The 24,366-nt window shown below is 33.4% G+C and overlaps 3 protein-coding genes across 3 annotated transcripts; all 3 read left to right on the top strand.

Moving 5' to 3' along the window:
• The first annotated feature begins 8,776 nt into the window (after positions 1-8,776).
• Positions 8,777-11,735, top strand: LOC143915576 (uncharacterized). Its single transcript, XM_077436275.1, has 2 exons — positions 8,777-9,263; positions 9,339-11,735. The coding sequence occupies exons 1-2, from the start codon at positions 9,150-9,152 to the stop codon at positions 10,329-10,331; spliced, it is 1,107 nt and encodes a 368-aa protein (XP_077292401.1). The 5' UTR covers positions 8,777-9,149; the 3' UTR covers positions 10,332-11,735.
• Positions 11,736-14,249: 2,514 nt separating this feature from the next.
• On the top strand, positions 14,250-16,224 carry LOC143915575 (uncharacterized). The gene is made up of 2 exons (XM_077436274.1): positions 14,250-14,610; positions 14,686-16,224. The coding sequence occupies exons 1-2, from the start codon at positions 14,497-14,499 to the stop codon at positions 16,090-16,092; spliced, it is 1,521 nt and encodes a 506-aa protein (XP_077292400.1). The 5' UTR covers positions 14,250-14,496; the 3' UTR covers positions 16,093-16,224.
• A 4,944-nt stretch (positions 16,225-21,168) lies between these two features.
• LOC143915714 (uncharacterized) lies at positions 21,169-23,220 on the top strand. The gene is made up of 2 exons (XM_077436471.1): positions 21,169-21,616; positions 21,692-23,220. Exons 1-2 carry the CDS (start codon positions 21,503-21,505, stop codon positions 23,093-23,095), a joined length of 1,518 nt encoding a protein of 505 aa, XP_077292597.1. The 5' UTR covers positions 21,169-21,502; the 3' UTR covers positions 23,096-23,220.
• The last annotated feature ends 1,146 nt before the right edge of the window (positions 23,221-24,366 follow it).

Below are 24,366 nucleotides of genomic sequence, written 5' to 3'. Positions count from 1 at the left end.
AACCCTATGTGGGACTGTTAGCTACAATATATAAGAATGCCACAGCTTCAGTTAAAATTTTTTCAGGTACAGATAGATTTAGCATAGGAAAAGGAGTAAGACAAGGAGATACAATCTCGCCCAAGTTATTCAATGCGGTGCTTGAGGGAGTTTTCAGGAAATTGGATTGGGATACAGCCGGAGTAAGCATCAATGGTCGCTTTTTGAGTCACCTTCGGTTCGCAGACGATATAGTTTTAGTAGCTCGTGATTCAGCTGACCTACTTATCAGACTAACACAGCTGGACAGGGAAAGTAGAAAAGTAGGATTAAAAATTAACGTAGATAAGACTAAACTAATGTTCAATAGTTATTGCATGCCTGATAGCATCCCCTTAGATGATAAACCAGTAGAAGTAGTAAATAATTATTTATATTTAGGTCAAATAATTGACATGTCTGGTAGTAAAAATGAAGAGATAAAGAGACGTATGAAATTGGGGTGGAGTGCATTTGGACGGATGAATGCTGTTTTTAAATCAAAAATGCCACTCTGCCTGAAGAAAAGGATCTTTGATCAATGCGTTTTGCCAGTGATGACGTATGGATGTGAAACTTGGACACTGAACGCCAAGATGCAAAATAAAATCCAATGCACTCAAAGAAGTATGGAACGCTGTATGCTTGGCATAACGAGGAAAGACAGGAAGCGGAACACGTGGGTGAGAAATATGACAAGGGTAGTGGACATAGTGGATAGAGTGAAGAGATTGAAATGGCAATGGGCGGGTCACGTAGCTAGGAGGATGGACGAAAGGTGGACAAAAGAAGTGCTTGAATGGTACCCGAGAGAAGGCAAAAGAGTAAAAGGAAGACCGCAAGGAAGATGGGTGAACGAAATTAGGAAAATGTGCGGAATGAGATGGATGAGTGTTGCGCAAAACAGAGACGAGTGGAAGCGTGTTGGAGAGGCCTTCATCCAGCAGTGGATGGCGAATGGCTGTAAATGATGATGATGATGATATATATATATATATATATATATATATATATATATATATATATATATATATATATATATATATATATATATATATATATATATATATATATGGCGGACTGGGACTGAAATCAGTGCATGCCAGGAGTCAAAGGGGGCCCCCCCAGGGTTAAAAAAATTTGTCCCCCCCCCCCCATATAACAAAATTTTTATTCCACCACGCTAAAAATCAAGGGAAAAAAATAAATGAATTTTTAAAAAATGGGAATAAACAAATTTAGGTACAAGAAAAATGGCAAAAGCAAAATAGATCCACAAATTTCATTGTACAGATATTTCACTTTATCTATGTACATATGTAAGTACGTAATAACAATAGATAAATTTTTGTTTTGTTTTTCTTCAAAGCACATAACAGCGATTATTTTATTAGTTACCCAAAAATAACATGTACATAAGAAATAAACGTAGCATTCATAGATCCATAGTATCTCATTAATCATTAAATTCATAATATAAATTTAAATCGCTGTTTGATGATGAATCGTCTTATCAAAATTGTTTTAAGCAATTCTGTTTATATTATTCACGAAAATTTGTTTATTCCCATTTATATTTCAGTAGTTAGTTGTTACATAGGCAGTGGCGGACTGGGACTGAAATCAGTGCATGCCAGGAGTCAAAGGGGGCCCCCGGGGTTACAAAAATCTTCACATGGTCAACAAAATAAATAGACCATCAAACTGAGTCACTAAAAAACTATCAATTAACTTAATTTCTACCGATTGTCTTTTCACTTTACCTATGTACATATGTACGTAATAACAACAAGCGAAAATTCGAACTCAGAATCGATCACTGATCACTAGTCACCGGAGTCAGAAGGTGCGGCGTATTGTTCAAAGGTTGTAAATGCATTGTTAAAGGTTTGCCGAACCTTTTTTACAAAGGATTTACAACAATGGAACAATGGATAGCACTGTGACTATCCTACCTCTACTGATCACGTTTACATAATATAGAAAAATGCGGCTCTGTGTGTCTGAGTGTGTGTTTCTGTATCTTTTTATTATTTTATATATGTATTCGTATATATAAAATTATTTTTATCTCAACCGGAAGTAGTACTTTTACCCTATAAGATCGAGGTATTTTTATTTTTTTCTCGGAAACTTTTCGACGTATTGAACTGACATTTCATATCTATAATTATAAACCTAATGCTTGATATATAAAATTTCGTGAACACCCGTTGACTGAAAGTGACATTTTACTCCTGTTGGCAGTTTACCGGATTTTTCTTCCACTATTTAAAATTGTGTATTTAAATCTTACTATATCGTCGAAGTATGTATAATCAAATGTTATTTTGAAAGTATGAAGTAAATTTAAATCGCTGGTTGATAATGAATTGTCCTATCAAAATTGATTTAAGCAATTCAGTTTATATTATTCACAGAAATTCGTTTATTCCCATTTTTATTTCAGTAGGTAGTCGTTACATAGATATTGGTATATACATAATCTTGAGGTTGGAAATGGGCCCGGCAAAAGGGCCCACGTAAATGTTGAAACTTACATTTCGAGCCTAATAAAAAAAGTTAACCGATCCTTGCGCTGTTAAAGCTGGTATTAGTTGTTTGTGTATGTCGTAAGACATTTGTTTTGTTGAAATACCCAAACTTTATGTCCCAAAGTGCAATATCCTATAAATTTTTACACACGTGAAGTAGTTAAAAAGTTATTTAATTTTACTGAGGGCCCATATTTTCTAAAAGATAGTGGGGCCCCCATGCCATCGGGCATGTTCGCTTGTATGGCCAGTCCGCCACTGTACATAGGTATTGGTATATACATAATATTGACGTTGGAAATGGGCCCACGCAAATTTTGAAACTTACACGATTCGAGCCTAATAAAAAAAGTTAACCGATCCTTGGGCTGTTAAAGCAGGTATTAGTTGTTTGTGTATATAGTAAGAAATTTGTTTTGTTGAAATACCCAAACTTTAGGTCCCAAAGTTGCAATATCCTATAAATAGTTAAAAAGTTATTTACTTTTACTGAGGGCCCATATTTTCTAACAGATAGTGGGGCCCACGTGCCATCGGGCATGTTCGCTTGTATGGCCAGTCCGCCACTGTATATATATATCAGTGGCGTGCGGTAAAAGTCTCTCTCCCCCCTTCGCAGAGGCGTAGCGTGAATTCCCGGTACCCCCCCGCAAAATATTTTACGGCGCCCCACCCCCCCCTCCCCCATATATAAATATTAGCAAAATAACTTTCCAAATTAATATTTATACTTTTTGACGTATCGATATGTGTACCTATATATCAAAGTGCATTAATAGTTTAATCTGGACGACCAACAAGCAGTGCACAATCTGTTTAATGTAACTGATGGTGAATTTTCCTTAAAAACTTCTCACCTGTTAATGGTGACAGCGAAAAATTTATAAATTTTATTGGTTTTAATCATATGATTTTGTTTTATTGTTTACACATTGAAAAAATATATACAAGAATAAGAGAATTCTCAGCTAATAGGTTGAAGTGGCACTGACGTTCAAAAGATGGAAAAAGACGGTAGTCTTCTAGCCCTATTGGCATAGATCAATTACACAATGAGGATAAATTCAAAATACGTTAATGTATGTACATACACATATAGTACAAATAGGTTGAAAAATAAGAGAAGTTTTTAAAAAAATTACGGAACAAATTAAAAAATCCGTGAAAAAGGCGCGCTTCGTGGCGCCCCCCCGCATTGCGGGGTCTGCGGGCGCGGTAGTTACGCCACTGCCCCTTCGTACATCCTCACTTAATTTGCGCCAGCAGGATACAACAGGAACAGGCTTTTCCTCCCATATCCTGCGCGCGCACATTAAACAAGACTTTATGACAAAAAGAAAGATAATTTCACCGCATGCTACTGATATATATATTATATCGGTCTCCCTCACGGGACCGAAATTGAAACGCCCGAAAACGCAAATAACGGAAGGCAAAGATCGAAAATCGAAAGATCTTAAGTCGAAAGATCGAAAAAAAAGGGTGCATGGTAAACGGTATTATGTATATATATGTAATATATATGAGTGGCGTGCGGTGAAATACTATGATTCCTAACAAAATTAAATTAAAATTATAAAATAGAAAATGATCAGTAGATCAGTAGCTATTAAAATAGACATAAGATGTATCGTGAACATAATTTAGTAATAATAAAAAGCATTTAAGAATCAATACTTCTAAAGGTTCTCTTATACATATGTATATGTATGGTGAAATTTTATGTTTTTAAAATGATTTTACTTAAGTTGTGAGATTTCAAAATTTCAAGCTTTTTAGAAGACTGCGAACACTTACTTAAAGAGTTTCAAAAATTAAAATTATGTACATTATTGAATTCAAATATAACAGCTAGTGGATGTATACAAATAATCATTTGTCATTATTACGTAAAAATCGAAATTTATATTTATTTTAATTTTAATTTAAATTTTCACGCAATAGTTAGTGCCTTGGACGAAAAAAATAATATTTATGTATATAAATTTAAAAAAAAAAAAAAAACCCGTTATTGATAATAAATAATAATAATTATTATTATTTATTATTAATTATTATTATTATTATTTATTATTTATTATTATTATTATTATTTATTATTAGTAATATTTATATATTTACTTATGTATTTTTTTTTTGTTTACTATTTTTTCTATACTATTTTTATTATCTATATATTATTTATATGGGCGTTGGGTATTGCACTATTCTCCTCATCGTCTGGAATAAAAGCTATTATTATTATTATTATTGTTGTTCTAAAATTGGGGTAACACCACTGGAGCCATGTATGATAGAAGCGTCAACTTAAGGTGAGATTGAGAAAGGGAAGGGAGGATTCAAGGACCCTCCCCCCTCGAATTTTTAAATCGAAATACCAAATTTTTGGTTTCGCAACGTAGTATTAATATAAATATAATTATTGTTTATATGTAGGTACATAATATAATTTCCTTAATTTAACTCACTTATTTTAAAATTTCTTACTGTTTGCAAAATCATGAATTAGTTGTTTGGGGTCTACCTCACGGCACCGAAAGTGAAAAGGTTGAAAACGCAAATATCAGAAGGCAAAAATCGAAAATCGAAAGATCTCAAGTCGAAAGATAAAAAAGGGTGCATGGTAAACGGTACTATGTACATATACATATATAATATATATCAGTGGCATGTAGGGAAATTATCTCTCTTTTTGTCATACAGCCTTGTTTAATATGCGCGCGCAGAATACGGGAAGAAAAGCCTGTTCCTCTTGTTCCTGTTGTATCCTGCTCGCGCAAATTAAGTGAGTATGTACAACGGGGGGAGAGACCGTTTTTTCATCTTTCGATTTTCGATCTCTGCCTTCCGATATTTGCGTTTTCGGGCGTTTCACTTTCGGTCCCATGAGTTAGACCCATTTCGAAGTGGTCGATCGCGATTGCAGCGACGCCTCGCACCTCACACTAGTTTATTTATCTACTAAAGAAACCGGAGATCTGGAGCGGAGCAGTGAGTTTTTGCACAGAGCCGGAGCACGAAAATTTGTAGTGCTCCACTGCTCCGACATTTTGTTTTTATGTATTGGAATTTCTTTCGGAATTTAAAAATTAAATGAATGCTTTTTTTAATTTATGATAAATTCAATATTTCATGGTTTTTTGTCCTGGAATCATTGGACATGTGGCACATCATACGTTTTATATTATATATACTTTTTTCAATTATTGTTGTTTTGTACAAATGAATGTATTCTATTCTTTTTTTATTTTTCCATGATATTCCCAAACTATCATAGCAATTTTATGTATATGTATGTATTTTCATGATATATATATATATATATATATATATATATATATATATATATATATATATATATATATATATATATATATATATATATATATATATATATATATATATATTAAATATTAAATATTGTAATAAAAAATAAATCTAAAATATCATTTCGAGAGACTTTATATGTATGTAAGTATGTAAGAAAATATGTAATGTTGGTTGGGAATTGTTGGGAATGTTTCTATAACGACATGGGGCCGGGGGACGGGAGCCCCCAGGGGGTGGTGGCGGGGGGCGCGGGGGTTTTTTTTATTCTGTATAAGGAGGGGCAAACGAATATTCTATATAATTTAATTTGAATACAATTTTTTCTAATAAAAAACTTGACAAGAACTGAATTTCGGCATCAGGGCGGATGATTGAACAGGTCGAACAATACAAATACCTAGGAGCAATGATCAATACGGACGTCAGTTCCGAAATGGAGATAAGAAGAAGGATCGAAATAGCTAGAAATGGCATCGGCAGCATGAAAAATGTTTTATGTTGTCGAAGGTTGTCTACGAAATTGCGTTTAAGAGTCCTGCACTCCTATGTTTGGTCGGTGTTGCTGTACGGATGCGAAACGTGGACACTCTTAGTGGCATCCATGAACAGGATAGAGTCCTTTGAAATGTGGTGTTACCGGAGGATGCTAGAGATCTCGTGGAAGGAGCATGTAAGAAAGAAACAGTCCTCCAGCTTCTTCATAAAAAGAGAGAACTTCTTGACACGGTGAAGCGCCGTAAGATGGAATACTTTGGCCACATTATTCGCGGCCCCAAATATCGCCTTCTACAAACAATCATAGAAGGGAAAATAGAAGGCAAACGGTGGCTTGGGAGAAAGAAGCTCTCTTGGCTCCGGAACATCAGGTTATGGATGGGACTCGGTCTCGAAAAGCTATTTCGGCTTGCCCGTGATAGGGAAGAATTCGCACAGGCCATAAACGATGTCTGCCCATGGTAGTCGCCTACGTCTGAATACGAATTCGGCATTAGAAGAAGAAGAATATACGTCAAAAAACTATGAAATTTTAACATGTGAATTTAGAGACGACTATTTATTTAAGCCGAGTTCCACATAATTATTACATATTACATACCTCCTTTACGTTTCCCTTACGATTACAATCCAGGAAAAAGTTTGCCTCTTATCCGATCGTTTTCATACTTTGTCATATTGCTCATTTTGGTCATCAATATAAGTAAATGGATCCTCCGCCATTACGATGGTGCAAAAATATCGTGTAATGGTGCGTACGCACCAAGCCAACGAACGGCCCACAGGCCAACTTTTAAAACCAGTAGCGTACAAAATATCGAAATAAAAATTAAATTTAAAAATTGAAATTCAATATCAAAATTAAAACTATTATTATTATATTAAAATTAAATTCAAGTATCAAAATAAAATTATAATCATTATATTACAATTAAAATTAAATATTGAAAGTTAAAACAGAACATGCACAATTTAAATAAATTTTCGAGATTGACCTAAAATTAGATCATCAACAATCACATACAGGTAATCCTCGAGTTTTGTTTGTCGAAGATGTTTTGACTTACGAAGATACGCACTAAGATCGAAAAAAAAATCAAAGAATTATTATTTTTACTTCTCCGTAATGCGCAGTTACTGAGAATATATCATGTATTAGTATGGGTGATCCAACGATTTTTGCTAACCCGGGGTGTTGTCGGTCACATCAAACGGATTTTTTTATTCTTCAATTGTTTCTCTCGTCGAAATAAATCAAGTAATTAAATCATTTCAGAGGTAAAATTTATCGGATAATGTGTGATTATTAATTTTATTTCGACGAAAGAAAAAAAACCCTTTGACAAATCACCGACATCCGACACCGCGTTTTTTTATGAATTGTTTTTTTTATCGATCATCCACGTGGAAATACAGTAACATCTCTTGACGACTTTAACAATATTTTTTTTCGCTCATAAGCAGAGAAATTATAATATTTCTCTGGTTTAAAATGCGTATCGTCGTAATTCAAAACATCGCCTTCCTGATTTGTAATGTTTGTAATGTAGGGAGAACTCGCTTCTAATCCCCATCCACCGGGGCTATCGTCGACATCCAAGAAACCAGGAGGCGCGTAGTCATGAGGGGATGTTTTAATCAACCAGTTATGAAGCGCACATGTCGCTTTCACAATTTTGTCAACTCTTTCGGGACATAAATGAATAGGAGTATGATAGATTCGGAATCTCATGGCCATAATGCCAAAGGCATTTTCAACTATTTTTCGGGCACGGGACAAGCGGTTGTTGAAATTATCTTCTTGCATTGTCAAATCTGATCGACCTGTATATGGTTTCATTAGGTATTTTTGTAATGGAAAAGCTTCATCTATTAATATGACCCCCCAACCAGGAAAGTTCATTGAATTATCTTCAATTTTTATTTTGAGTGTTGAATTATTGAATATTGAACTGTCATTTACTCTGCTTTGGCGTCCTATGTCAACAAAGATGAAACAATAACTACTATCAACAAGTGCCAAAAGGACAGTGCTGTCACTTTCGCTGTGTTCTGGCTTTTGTATATTAAAATGTTTCCCGTCGTGGCCGTGGCCGTTGGTTGTGGTCTTCGCGAGGAGTTCGCGGGCATCTGTCAGCTCATCTGACGCTCGCATCCGAGAAGGTTGGCAATCGCTTTTGCGTTCATTTCACTTTGACAGTTCAATGTCAAATCGAATGGTGTGACCAGTTTTCTCGAGACCGATTTTAGGGTGTGACCATATATATATATAATACACATTGACGTGGGCCCCGACGTGTGATTTTGGTCGGAGATCTTGTCTTCACTAACTGAGGGGTGCGGGGGGTTTAACTAGCGGGGAAGTTGGTACGACGCAGCGGTACCTACCTACCTGCTGAGAGAAAGTGTGCATGCGCCATGTATTTTGCGTGCGCCAAAAGGGAGACCAGTATAAAGCGTGAAGGCGGATCTATGTATTATACATCAATGGGTGTGACCAGATTTATCGTGACCAATTTTAGGGTGTGACCAGTTTTCTCGTGACCAGTTTTAGTGTGACGGATGATCACGTGTGACCGATCTAGAGCGACCGGTTGTCCTGTGACTGGTTCACATATGACTAGTAGTCCGTTTACCGCCAAAATATTATTACCGAGAAATTTTACAACACTAATAATGGCAGCCCTAAACTAGTAACAAATTTAGACCAAAAATGTCACTAAAAATAATTGCAAGGCGAGACGATCTGGTTGCTGGTTAAATACAGGGACGATGGAGTGCAGGCTTTGTCTTGGATCAACTCCGGCCGAATCTTCCGTCTCCATCTTCGGCGATCCTCATCCAGAGCGTCTGCAGCAACGCATTCGGACTTGCTGTCAAATTCAGGCCGGTGCTGCTTTCGGGTTAAAATTATTGTGGTTAACTCTTCTCACCGCTTGATCCTAATTTTTCCATCTGCAGGTTAAAAGAGGCGATGGGTTGCCAGACAGGGTGTGTCTTTCGTGTAAGACCAATCTGGAATTGTTGATCAGCTTTCGAAAGGCTTGTTTTCGAAACAACGAATCGTCTCGACTGAGGTCAGGTGATTGCTTGAAGATCGAGACTGAAGAAGTTTTATTGGAAGATGTAATATGGAACGATGAGTCTTCACAATCGACAATTCATCGAAAGAATAGTGAAATTTGCTTGAAGCAGTTTCCCATTGAATCTGAACTTATTTTACACAAAAGATCACTTCCTGGAGAAAAGCTATTTCAATGTGATATTTGTTTAAAATCATTTATTCAAAAAAATAGACTTGTGAGACATTTAATAACTCACACGGGAGGAAAGCCTTACAAGTGTGAAATTTGTCTAAATTCATTTACTCGAAAATCTAGCCTCAAGAAACATAAAAAATTGCATTCTGGGATAAAAACACACAAATGTGACATTTGTTTCAAATCATTTGCTCTTAAAAATGGACTTGTGATACATTTAAGAACTCACACGGGGGAAAAGCCTTACAAATGTGAAATTTGTGTAAAATCATTTTCTCATAAATCTGTCCTCGTGTCACATGAAAAATTGCATACTGGGATAAAACCACACAAATGTGACATTTGTTTCAAATCATTTGCTCTTAAAAATGGATTTGTGAAACATTTAAGAACTCACACGGGGGAAAAGCCTTACAAATGTGAAATTTGTCTAAAATCATTTACTCAAAAATCTAACCTCATGTTACATGAAAAATTTCACTCTGGGATAAAACCACACAAGTGTGACATTTGTTTAAAATCATTTTCTAGTAAATCTTACCTCGTGATACATGAAAAATATCATACTGGGATAAAACCACACAAATGTGAAATTTGTTTAAAATCATATTTTCATAAATATAAACTTGTGACACATTTAAGAACTCACACGGGGGAAAAGCCTTACAAATGTGAAATTTGTCTAAAAATCTAACCTCAAGACACAAAATAAATCGCATACTGGGATAAATATAAAAAAAAATGTTATTATATAAATACTGTTAATATTCATACATTTTGGCTGCATGGCTGCATTGGCACATGACATTTATTCTCATTGGAGTTTATTTAAATAATTTTAAGAGAAATGATAATTGAAAATTAAATACACAGATCTATTATTTGCCTATCTTGTTTTTTTTATTTTTTTATTTTTTTTAGTGGATGAAATTGAGATAATTTGGTAAACATACTCCATCCTAAGCCAAAGTGCTCTAAAATTGTGATAAATTTCAACAGACGGGGCGAAAATAATGACCGGCGTAAGAAAAGGGTTTGTTGCTCTTTTGAAAGGAAAAATTAATCACGAGGTGCTTGCTTACCATTGCGTCATTCATCAAGAAGCGCTTTGTTTGCAGACATTTCCAGAAAAAAGTAATGAAATCAGTGATTAAGATTATCAACTCCATTATAGCTAATGCTATTAAACATCGGCAAATTAAAGAATTTTTAGTTGAAATATTAAGTGAGTACGCCGATCTTCTGCTGCATAACAATATACGTTGGTTAGCAAGAGAAAACGTTCCGCTTCCTTATTAACAGAAATTAAAACATTTCTCTTTGAAAACACTATCCAGAACTAACGGAAAATCAGTGGTGGATCCAAAAAAAATATTTCATGGTAGACGTTACGTCTCATCTAATCAGCTTAATCGTAAAAAACAGGGGATGGATAAATAATTTTTTCGATGTTAGAAGAAGTTATTTCATTCGAAAACAAATTATTCCTTTTTGGTCTAAGATTTTGAAAGAGAAACTTTGATTCGCTTTCCAAGCCTGTTGAAACATCGCCAAGAAAATAATGTCCTCGAAGTAATGTCCCTGAAGATAGTATAGTTTTGTTGGTGTAAGTGTGCCTATTTGATACTCGGATGTAGTGGCGTAGCGAAGGGGGGGGTCCAGGGGGTCTGGACCCCCCCCTTGGCGAAGTGCAGTCGGCGGCAAAATATCCCACTCCTGTCGCAATTGATCGTTTGTACCTTTTTAGGACGTAAACAAATTTTTAGGACGTAAACATATACTTGAAAATTTCCAATGTTTGCTGCCTGATGGAAAAGGCTCTCAACCATCAAGTGTTTTAAAAAATAAGATAAAGACTTTGAGGGAAATTTGCAACCAAGATATATTTTGTGGGCCTTGCATTCTAAATGGAGAGTTGGAAATGTGGTGGCAATATATAAGTACTAGTGAAAATCGACCAAAAAACGCACTAGCTGCAATTGCAATTTGCAATCCTTTAATATCCCCTCACTTCATCAGCCTGTAACTTTTTGAATTTTGAATTTTTTCCTTAGATTTTTTTTTCTATGTATTCTTTAAACATAAATAAATATTTGGTAAAATATTTTTTGTTTTTTTTTTATTGCACTGGAAAAATACCTAAAGTTCAGGCCTCTAGACTAGAATACCCCCTTAATATTTTAAAGACTTTGATTAAGTTGCTTCTTATTCTTCTCGCCTCAAGTGTTATTAATGTTAGCCAAAATATTTTTTTAATTTTACTCATACTGTTTCTATTTTTCTTGTATTCCTATGACTTCATTTATTAGTTTTTGGCCACGGCCAACAACTATGGTAGATCAAAATCTGTGAATAACAAATAAAACGTCATCGAGTAGCCAATTAACCCACCTGAATAAATATATACGATGGATACAATAAGCTTGTTATTCTAATATTATCAATTTATTCTACAAATTACAATGTAACATAAGTATATAACCCGTATGTTAACAGTAAAAATGTTTGAAATATGTGAATATCTACAGACCATTCTACAATTAAATATTAATTATATTAAAATAATAAAAACGTCAGTGCCCACGCACGCACACACAAATTTTATTGATGCATAAAACAATATGTATACATAAAAAATCCTAAAAAGTTGATTCAACTTTTAATTCTTGTAATAGGCTGACATACTGTGAATCTCATTACTAGATTGCATCAATATTATTGCATACGTTGCAAGGGAGCCCGTAAATGAGACAATAAATGTGTAATCATAATTGAAGAAATTACAAGCTGATATTTTAATCTGTCTAGTTTCTGTAAGTAGTATAAAATTTTCCAACATTTTCCGAGACGACGAACCTTTAAACAAAATTTTAATGTAAAATATCATGAATTTTTCAATTGCACATATGTGCATACATATATTAAATATGTACAACTCTAACCTTCTTCTAACAGGAATATATTTTTATTTAAAAGCATAGTAATGGATTGACATCCACTAGTGAATTTTTCAGAAAAATAAGCCCCAACGTATACTGCATAAAAAATACGAACCCACCATTCGACCATACTCAAGATTAATAATTTACTTTGGTGTAAACAAAAAGATTTTAAAAATTTGATTAAAATAACAATTACTAGAATAATAAACTATACACCTTAATAAATATATACCTTATCTTCTTCGTTTAGGGAAAAATAGGTTATAATAGTCGAAATTGAATTAAGAAAAGCTTGCAATAAACAAAATGTTATCTGTGAAGTATCTTGTCGTATCTTGTTGCTTGATTCTCCTTATTCCTAATAAAGCGTTAAAGTATATGATTGGTTGTATTCCGAAAAATACTTCATTTTTAGCACTAACTGAATCAGTTTGAAAAACTACCCGAGATTGCTCTCCGCTGACTATCACACTAAAAACATTTGTCTTCGACATATCAATTTTTATCCTAAAACATGTATGTATACCGTTTTATTAATCACAACAAAATTTCAACACATCAATCATGACACTTGACAGAACATTGACAAGATGATGACATTTCATTAAAGAAATTAGAATTTTATATGTACATATTGTCATAGATGGATATATTCAGGTAATCGTTTAGGGTGCCATTTGAGTTGATACACTTTCATTTACATACCTAATGTACAGATGTTTTTTATAAAATAAGCTGTTGTTATTACTCATCATTGTTTCAATAATAATATACATATTTGTTCGTGAAGCATTATGAAAATTTATACAATGCTTTGAATGTCAATACAAATAAAATAAATAATAAGTAAAAACCAAAATCATTCGGAGCTGGCATTGCTGCCGAAGATATGTTCAAATCTTCACTGCCATGCTTTCGAATTGATGATCAATTTCTACCCACAGTTATCCAATCAAGAAAAGCATTCACAAATCTGGTAAATATCTAGCTTGTTATGGGTGATAATTACATATATATATATATTTCTGTTTATTTTTGGGATACATTTGTATTATACTGTAAAGATGAAATGAAATATGTTCGTTTGTTTGATATTAATTATTTTATTTTATTTTTACTTAAATATATACGAGGAAGACCTGACAGGTAGACTCCAATGCGCCTTCCTAGACAATTAATAACAAACATTGCAGCATTTTTATTACATAAATCACTGTATTTCGAGAGGCTGAAGAACTAATTAATCCATTGAGACATCTATGGATTTAGACTTAAATTTTTACATATTGCACATAAATCAAATTCAGATATTTGTGACAGCAGGTAGGATGATTTTGGCCAATTTCAGGGACTGTTTCAACAATGAAGATCAGATAAATTGGCAAACTCCGATAAGAAACGACGTGGAGTCACAAATATCCAAGTCTGACCAGCAGTATTGAAGATTGGCAAGGGGTCGAACCCAGTAATCTCTCGGTGCTAAACATAAACGCAACGACCGAGGCATAATTCTGGCTATAATACAATATTAAAATGTTCATAAAAATACTAACATATTATATCCATATTATAACATATTTAGGGTGTGACCAGATTTCTCGTGACCAGTTTTAGAGAGTGACAAGTTTTCTAGTGACCAGTTTTAGGGTGTGACCTGTTTTATCGTGACCAGTTTTAGTGTGACGGGTGGTCACGAGTGACCGATCTAGAGCGATCGGTTGTCCTGTGACCAGTTCACATTTGATTGGTAATCACCGAACTAATTTTACAACAATAATTATGGCAGCCCTAAACTAGTACCAAAGTTAGACCAAAGATGTCACTAAAAATAATTGCATAATTGCTCAAAGAATTGCAAAGCGAAGGCGAGTCGATCTGGTTGCTATCAAATATAGGGTTGAGTTAAATACAGGGACGATGGAGTGCAGGCTCTGTCTTGGATCAGCTCCGGCCGAATCTTCCGTCTCCATCTTCGGTGATCCTCATCCAGAGCGTCTGGAGCAACGCATTCGGACCTGCTGTCAAATTAAGGTCGGTGCTGGTTACAGGTTACAATTATTGTGGTTAACTCTTCTCACCGCTTGATCCTACTTTTTCCATCTGCAGGTTAAAAGAGGCGATGGGTTGCCAGACAGGGTGTGTCTTTCGTGTAAGACCAATCTGGAATTGTTGATCAGCTTTCGAAAGGCTTGTTTTCGAAACAACGAATCGTCTCGACTGAGGTCAGATGATTGCTTGAAGATCGAGACTGAAGAAGTTTTATTGGAAGATGTAATATGGAACGATGAGCCTTCACAATCGACAATTCATCGAAAGAATAGTGAAATTTGCTTGAAGCAGTTTCCCATTGAATCTGAACTTATTTTACACAAAAGATCACTTCCTGGAGAAAAACTATTTCAATGTGATATTTGTTTAAAAGCATTTATTCAAAAATATAGACTTGTGAGACATTTAATTACTCACACGGGGAAAAAGCCTTACAAGTGTGAAATTTGTTTAAAATCATTTACTTCAAAATCTCACCTAGTTTCACATGAAAAATTGCATACTGGGATAAAACCACACAAATGTGACATTTGTTTAAAATCATTTATTGGAAAAAATATACTTGTGAGACATTTAAGAACTCACACGGGTGAAAAACCTTACAAGTGTGAAATTTGTCTAAAATCATTTACTCAAAAATCTCACCTGGTTTCACATGAAAAATTGCATACTGGGATAAAACCACACAAATGTGACATTTGTTTAAAATCATATGTTCATAAAAATAAACTTGTGAGACATTTAAGAACTCACACGGATGAAAAACCTTACAAGTGTGAAATTTGTCTAAAAGCATTTTCTCAAAAATCTATCCTCGTTTCTCATGAAAAGTTGCATACTGGGATAAAACCACACAAATGTGAAATTTGTTTAAAATCATTTATTAGAAAAAATACACTTATGATCCATTTGAGATCTCACACGGGTGAAAAACCTTACAAGTGTGAAATTTGTTTAAAATCATTTGCTCAAAAATCTGACCTCGGGTCACATGAAAAATTGCATACTGGGATAAAACCACACAAATGTGAAATTTGTTTAAAATCATTTTTTGGTAAAAAAACACTTATGATCCATTTGAGATCTCACATGGGTGAAAAACCTTACAAGTGTGAAATCTGTTTAAAATCATTTTCTCGAAAATCTGACCTCGGGTCACATGAAAAATTGCATACTGGGATAAAACCACACAAATGTGAAATTTGTCTAAAATCATTTTCTCGAAAATCTCACCTCGTTTCACATGAAAAATTGCATACTGGGATAAAACCACACAAATGTGACATTTGTTTTAAATCATTTATTCAAAAATATAGACTTGTGAAACATTTAAGAACTCACACAGGGGAAAAGCCTTACAAATGTGAAATTTGTCTAAAATCATTTAGTCTAAAATCTAACCTCAAGAGACATAATAAATTATTGCATACTGGGATAAATATAAAAAAAATTGTTATTATATAAATACTGTTAATATTCATACATTTTGGCTGCATGGCTGCATTGGCACATGACATTTATTCTCATTGGAGTTTATTTAAATAATTTTAAGAGAAATGATAATTGAAAATTAAATACACAGATCTATTATTTGCCTTTCTTGTTTTATTTATTTTTTTATTTTTTTTAGTGGATGAAATTGAGATAATTTTGGTAAACATACTCCATCCTAAGCCAAAGTGCTCTAAAATTGTGATAAATTTCAACAGACGAGGTGAAAATAATGACCGGTGTAAGAAAAGGGTTTGTTGCTCTTTTGAAAGGAAAAATTAATCACGAGGTGCTTGCTTACCATTGCGTCATTCATCAAGAAGCGCTTTGTGTGCAGACATTTCCAGAAAAAAGTAATGAAATCAGTGATTAAGATTATCAACTCCATTATAGCTAATGCTCTTAAACATCGGCAATTTAAAGAATTTTTAGTTGAAATATTAAGTGAGTACGCCGATCTTCTGCTGCATAACAATGTACGTTGGTTAGCAAGAGAAAACGTTCCGCTTCCTTATTAACAGAAATTAAAACATTTCTCTTTGAAAACACTATCGAGGACTAACGGAAAATCAGTGGTGGATCCAAAAAAAATATTTCATGGTAGACGTTACGTCTCATCTAATCAGCTTAATCGTAAACCACAGGGGATGGAAAAACAATTTTTTCGATGTTAGAAGAAGTTATTTCATTCGAAAACAAATTTTTCCTTTTTGTTCTAAGATTTTGAAAGAGAAACTTTGATTCGCTTTCCATGCCTGTTGAAACATCGCCAAGAAAATAATGTCCCTGAAGATAGTATAGTTTTGTTGGTGTAAGTGTGTCTATTTGAAATATCGTTAGTGTGTGGACGACCCCAATGAGTGTGGTGGCATATTTTTACTAACCCTTTCTTACTTTGTTCGCGCCAGTGGCGTAGCTAGAATTTTTGGGCCCTGATACAAAAATTTCTTCTCACTTCCTGGCCAGTTTATTCACTTCTGATTTTATTTCTTCGTATGAATTTCGTAATTTACTAACATTCTCATATATACGATTCAACACCAAAGTGGCTTCGTCTAAACTTTAAAGTATGATCTCGTTTCTGCAATATTTTCGTATTTGAGCGGCTACACGCCTGATTCGTTATTGACAGGCCTACTTAGCTTATACATAGAGGTAGGACCGAAAGCGTGCCGTTCTTTGTTTATTGTTCGTTGTGCATTGTTCATTTTTATGATGAACCTTTGTTAAAGGTTCGCTGAACCTTTTTTTTTGCACTCTAGCTTTGTGAATAGACCCAAAACGCCGTGATTCCTAGAAAAATCACGCTCTCTCCCCGCCCTTTACTTATACATATGTGTATAGCAGTGGCGTACGGTGAATTTTTTTTTCATATCGAGCATGGGCCGTGATGCTTTGCAACTAGAACTATTACAATTTTTACTATTTTTCAAAAATTCGGAAAAGTCAAAGAAACTGGTAAAAAAAGACTTTTTATTTCAGACAGCCGCTATTTTGCGGAAAAAAATTTGTTTGACTTTTCCGTAGTTCAGGCGATAGCAGCATTTGTTTGGATTAAGAATTAATTTGCTTTTTTGATTTTAGATTACTAGGAGGGTTGAAATCGTGTCAACCAGGGCGCACCATTTTTTTGAGACCCCTCACTTCATCAGCCTGTAACTTTTTGAATTTTTAATTTTTTCCTTAGATTTTTTTTTTCTATGTATTCTTTAAACATTAATAAATATTTGGTAAAATAATGGTAAAATATATATATTTTTTTTTTATTGCACTGGAAAAATACCTAAAGTTCAGGCCTCTAGACTAGAATACCCCCTTAATATTTTAAAGACTTTGATTAAGTTGCTTCTTATTCTTCTCGTCTCAAGTGTTATGATAGATCAAAATCTGTGAATATCAAATAAAACGTCATCGAGTAGCCAATTAACTCACCTGAATAAATATATACGATGGATACAATAAGCTTGTTATTCTAATGTTATCAATTTATTCTACAAATTACAATGTAACATAAGTATATAACCCGTATGTTAACAGTAAAAATGTTTGAAATATGTGAATATCTACAGACCATTCTACAATTAAATATTAATTATATTAAAATAATAAAAACGTCAGTGCCCACGCACGCACACACAAATTTTATTGATGCATAAAACAATATGTATACATAAAAAATCCTAAAAAGTTGATTCAACTTTTAATTCTTGTAATAGGCTGACATACTGTGAATCTCATTACTAGATTGCATCAATATTATTGCATACGTTGCAAGGGAGCCCGTAAATGAGACAATAAATGTGTAATCATAATTGAAGAAATTACAAGCTGATATTTTAATCTGTCTAGTTTCTGTAAGTAATATAAAATTTTCCAACATTTTCCGAGACGACGAACCTTTAAACAAAATTTAAATGTAAAATATCATGAATTTTTCAATTGCACATATGTGCATACATATATTAAATATGTACAACTCTAACCTTCTTCCAACAGGAATATATTTTTATTCAAAAGCATAGTAATGGATTGACATCCACTAGTGAATTTTTCAGAAAAATAAGCCCCAACGTATACTGCATACAAAATACGAACCCACCATTCGACTATACTCAAGATTAATAATTTACTTTGCTGTAAACAAAAAGATTTTAAAAATTTGATTAAAATAACAATTACTAGAATAATAAACTATATACCTTAATAAATATATACCTTATCTTCTTCGTTTAGGGAAAAATAGGTTATAATAGTCGAAATTGAATTAAGAAAAGCTTGCAATGCACAAAATGTTATCTGTGAAGTATAAATTTCAATCAAAGTTTTAAAAAAATACACAATTAAATATACCTACATACTCAAATTATCATTAAATTATCATACTGATGATCCAAATGTAATATTCAATATATGTGCATTATCAGCAATTTTATCATATACTCTCATCAATTGAAGGATTCTTCCATTGGAAAGATAATTAATTTTTTTCAATTCATCGCCTGAATTATTCATAACCGACTGTTTCTTATTTGTACCAGAAATACAATTAATTTTACTGACCAACTTTAACGGGCAACTTTCAAAGAGCAAGCCTTTCATTGTATTTCGAGCGTTATCTGCATCGTTAATAGACAAAAAGGATTTCACTTTTTCAATCTTCTTGCACAATATATATAAATATACCATCAATTCCAAATTTATAAAATCGAAAGTGACTACTGATACATCCCAAACCACTATCAATAATGGGAAACCCCAAACACAATAGTTTATTACGTTCTCAACAACAATAAATGCCCAATAGATAGATAGAACGATCAGTAATTTTTTTCTCAAATTCTTATACATCGACGCATCGATCAAAAGCTCTTCGTCAATTTCTTCAACATTGTGCATAAATGTCTGAACACACGGAGATGAAAAGAAGTTGGCTACCAGAATGGCGTGACAGCTTCCCATTAACAAAATCATAGATGCAATATTATCGAGGATTGCATAGTTGAGATTATGTGATTTCAGAGCCAAAAAACGTTTAGAATAAACGATTAACCCCAAGCATATCAATGAAAGTAAGAGTAAAATAGAATAGATTTTATCATATTTTCCAATCTGAATAGTTTTTCCATCCTGTTGCTTGATTCTCCTTATTCCTAATAAAGCGTTAAAGTATAAGATTGGTTGTATTCCGAAAAATACTTCATTTTTAGCACTAACTGAATCAGTTTGAAAAACTTCCCTAGATTGCTCTCCGCTGACTATCACACTAACAACATTTGTTTTTGACATTTCAATTTTTATCCTAAAACATGTATACAGTTTTACTAATCACAAAAAAATTTCAACACATCAATCATGATACTTTCCAACGATCAATAATTCATTAATTAAAAGTATACAAATATTATTTGTCAGTTAATAAATGAATGCGTACTTTATTCAATGGACAATGCATATTGTATGAACATTGACAAGATGATGACATTTCATTAAAGTAATTAGAATTTTATATGTATTATAATAGATGGATATATTCAGGTAATCGTTTAGGGCGCCATTTGATTAGATACACTTTCATTTACATACCTAATGTACAGATGTTTTTTATATTAAAATAAGCTGTTGCTATTACTCATCATTGTTTCAATAATAATATATTTGTTCCTGGGCTTTATGGAAATTTCTTCAATGCTCTGAATGTCAATAAAACTAAAAGAATAATAAGTAAAAACCAAAATCAATCGGAGCTGGCATAGCTGCCGAATATATGTTCAAATCTTCACTGCCATGCTTTCGAATTGATGATCAATTTCTACCCACGGTTATCCAATCAAGAAAAGCATTCAAAAATCTGGTAAATATCTAGCTTGTTATGGGTGATAATTACATATATATATTCCTGTTTATTATTGGGATACATTTGTATTATACTGTAAAGATGAAATGAAGTTTGTTCGTTTTTTTGATATTAATTATTTTATTTTATTTTTACTTAAATATATACCAGGAAGACCTGACAGGTGGACCCCAATGCGCCTTCCTTGACAATTAATAACAAACATTGCAGCATTTTTATTACATAAATCACTGTATTTCGAGAGGCTGAAGAACTAATTAATCAATTAATCCATAGAGACATCTATGGATTTAGACTTAAATTTTTACATATTGCACATAAATCAAATTCAGATATTTGTGACAGTAGGTAGGCTGATTTTGATCAATTTCAGGAACTGTTTCAACAATGAAGATCAGATAAAATAGCAAACTCCGATAAGAAACGACTTGGAGTCACAAATATCCAAGTCTGACCAGCAGTATTGAAGATTGGCAAGGGGTCGAACCCAGTAATCTCTCGGTGCTAAACATAAACGCAACCACCGAGCCATAATGCTGGCTACAATACAATATTAAAATGTTCATAAAAATTCTAACATATTCTATCCATATTATAACATATTTAGGGTGTGACCAGATTTCTCGTGACACGTTTTAGAGAGTGATAAGTTTTCTCGTGACCAGTTTTAGGGTGTGACCTGTTTTATCGTGACCAGTTTTAGTGTGACGGGTGGTCACGAGTGACCGATCTAGAGCGACCGGTTCACATTTGATTAGTAATCACTAGAGGTCGGAATCTGAAGGGGCCGGAAACGTGCCGCCTATTGTTTCATTGTTGTAAATCCTTTGTAAAAAAGGTTCGGCAAACCTTTAACAATGCATTTACAATCTTTGAACAATAAACAGCCCCTCAACACCGAATCAATTTTACAACAATAATTCTGGAAGCCCTAAACTAGTACCAAAGATAGACCAAAGATGTCACTAAAAATAATTGCAAGGCGAAGGCGAGTCGATCTGGTTGCTGTCAGAGTTAAATACAGGGACGATGGAGTGCAGGCTTTGTCTTGGACCAGCTCCGGCCGAATCTTCCGTCTCCATCTTCGATGGTCCTCATCCAGAGCGTCTGGAGCAACGCATTCGGACCTGCTGTCAAATTCAGGTCAGTGCTGGTTACAGGTTACAATTATTGTGGTTAACTCTTCTCACCGCTTGATCCTACTTTTTCCATCTGCAGGTTAAAAGAGGCGATGGGTTTCCAGACACGGTGTGTCTTTCGTGTAAGACCAATCTGGAATTGTTGATCAGCTTTCGAAAGGCTTGTTTTCGAAACAACGAATCGTCTCGACTGATGTCAGATGATTGCTTGAAGATCGAGACTGAAGAAGTTTTATTGGAAGATGTAATATGGAACGATGAGCCTTCACAATCGACAATTCATCGAAAGCATAGTGAAATTTGCTTGAAGCAGTTTCCCATTGAATCTGAACTTATTTTACACAAAAGATCACTTCCTGGAGAAAAGCTATTTCAATGTGACATTTGTTTAAAATCATTTATTCAAAAATATAGACTTGTGAGACATTTAATATATCACACGGGGAAAAAGCCTTACAAGTGTGAAATTTGTCTAAAATCATTTATTCAAAAATCTCACCTTGTTACACATGAAAAATTGCATACTGGGATAAAACCACACAAATGTGATATTTGTTTAAAATCATTTATTGGAAAAAATAAACTTGTGAGACATTTAAGAACTCACACGGGTGAAAAACCTTACAAGTGTGAAGTTTGTCTAAAATCATTTACTCAAAAATCTAACCTCGTTTCACATGAAAAATTGCATACTGGGATAAAACCATACAAATGTGACATTTGTTTAAAATCATATGTTCATAAAAATAAATTTGTGAGACATTTAAGAACTCACACGGGTGAAAAACCTTACAAGTGTGAAATCTGTCTAAAATCATTTTCTCAAAAATCTATCCTCGTGTCACATGAAAAATTGCATTCTGGGATAAAACCACACAAATGTGACATTTGTTTAAAGTCATTTATTGCAAAATATAAACTTGTGAATCATTTAAGAACTCACACGGGGGAAAAGCCTTACAAGTGTGACATTTGTTTAAAATCATTTGCTCAAAAATCTGACCTCGGGTCACATGAAAAATTGCATACTGGGATAAAACCACACAAATGTGAAATTTGTTTAAAATCATTTTTTGGTAAAAAAACACTTATGATCCATTTGAGATCTCACATGGGTGAAAAACCTTACAAGTGTGAAATCTGTTTAAAATCATTTTCTCGAAAATCTGACCTCGGTTCACATGAAAAATTGCATACTGGGATAAAACCACACAAATGTAAAATTTGTCTAAAATCATTTTCTCGAAAATCTCACCTCGTTTCACATGAAAAATTGCATACTGGGATAAAACCACACAAATGTGACATTTGTTTTAAATCATTTATTCAAAAATATAGACTTGTGAAACATTTAAGAACTCACACAGGGGAAAAGCCTTACAAGTGTGAAATTTGTCTAAAATCATTTACTCAAAAATCTAACCTCGAGACACATACTAAATTGCATACTGGGATGAATATAAAAAAAAATGTTATTATATAAATACTTTTAATATGCTTACATTTTGGCTGCATGCGTGCCATGATGTTTCTGGCTATCATTTCTCTTAAAATTAATTTTAATAGAAATGATAATTGAAAATCAAATACACAAATCTATTATTTGGCTTTCTTGTTTTATTTATTTTATAATGTAATAATTTTTATTTATTCGATGAAATTGAGATAATTTTGGTAAACGTACTTCATCAACCTTAGCCAAAGTGCTCTAAAATTATTATAAATTTCAACAGACGGGGCGAAAAGTATTACGGCCGTAAGAAAAGGGTTTGTTGTTATTTTGAAATGAAAAATTAATCAGGAGGTGCTTGCTTACCATTGCGTCATTCATCAAAAAGCGCATTGTGTGTAGACATTTCCAGAAAAAAGTAATGAAATCAGTGATTAAGATTATCAACTCCATTATAGCTAATGCTCTTAAACATCGGCAAATTAAAGAATTTTTAGTTGAAATATTAAGTGAGTACGCAGATCTTCTGCTGCATAACAAGGTAAATTGGTTATCAAGAGAAAACGTCCCGCTTCCTTATTAACAGAAATTAAAACATTTCTCTTTGAAAACACTATCCAGAACTAACGGAAAATCAGTAGTTTTATGTTTTTTAATTTTCTTAAAATTGTTTTATTCATTGAAATATATTACATATATAAATATAATGTACATTATGCTTAGTATATATGTAATTATGTTTTTTTTAATATTCGAATAGCTATTGATTTACTATTCGATATTCGAATAATAGAGGTCTTTTGAATATTTGGAATCCCTAGTTACGTCTCATCGAAATCAGCTTAATCGTAAATTACAGGGGATGAAAACACAATTTTTTCAATGTGAGCAGAAATTATTTCATTCGAAAACAAATTATCTGCTTTTGATCCAAGATTTTGAAAGAGAAACTTTGATTCACTTTCCAAGCCTGCTGGAATATCGCCAAGAAAATAATTCTGATATTGAAATTTGCCATCTCAAAACAATAATTCTAAATATGAGGGAAGCTATTTTCAACAGGTTAATATTTCGTACTGGTGCCTCAATTTTGAATAATCACCAATGTGCGTTAATTTCATACAGTGAATTTAAACATTTCATCTTGATATCATTCTCCCAAATTTCGGTTATGTTTTTACGCAATCGCAATTAAAGCTATGAATGTCGATAATTGGGTAATTGGATTGTTCGTCACATTGCGTTGGTCACAAAGACAATTTTTGCCATGAAAATCGCGAATACACAATATTTGTCTGATATTT

This window comes from Arctopsyche grandis, chromosome 8, assembly GCF_051622035.1.
Source record: "Arctopsyche grandis isolate Sample6627 chromosome 8, ASM5162203v2, whole genome shotgun sequence".
Lineage (NCBI taxonomy): Eukaryota > Metazoa > Arthropoda > Insecta > Trichoptera > Hydropsychidae > Arctopsyche > Arctopsyche grandis.
This window is presented reverse-complemented; position numbering and strand designations above follow the sequence as displayed.

What these genes read in the sequence shown, in the direction of transcription:
- LOC143915576 (XM_077436275.1), top strand. Translation starts at nt 9,150, where the DNA reads ATGGAGTGCAGGCTTTGTCTTGGATCAACTCCGGCCGAATCTTCCGTC. An exon ending in GGACTTGCTGTCAAATTCAG is followed by an intron (nt 9,264 to 9,338) that starts GCCGGTGCTGCT and finishes TTCCATCTGCAG; the next exon opens with GTTAAAAGAGGCGATGGGTT.
- LOC143915575 (XM_077436274.1), top strand. Translation starts at nt 14,497, where the DNA reads ATGGAGTGCAGGCTCTGTCTTGGATCAGCTCCGGCCGAATCTTCCGTC. An exon ending in GGACCTGCTGTCAAATTAAG is followed by an intron (nt 14,611 to 14,685) that starts GTCGGTGCTGGT and finishes TTCCATCTGCAG; the next exon opens with GTTAAAAGAGGCGATGGGTT.
- LOC143915714 (XM_077436471.1), top strand. Translation starts at nt 21,503, where the DNA reads ATGGAGTGCAGGCTTTGTCTTGGACCAGCTCCGGCCGAATCTTCCGTC. An exon ending in GGACCTGCTGTCAAATTCAG is followed by an intron (nt 21,617 to 21,691) that starts GTCAGTGCTGGT and finishes TTCCATCTGCAG; the next exon opens with GTTAAAAGAGGCGATGGGTT.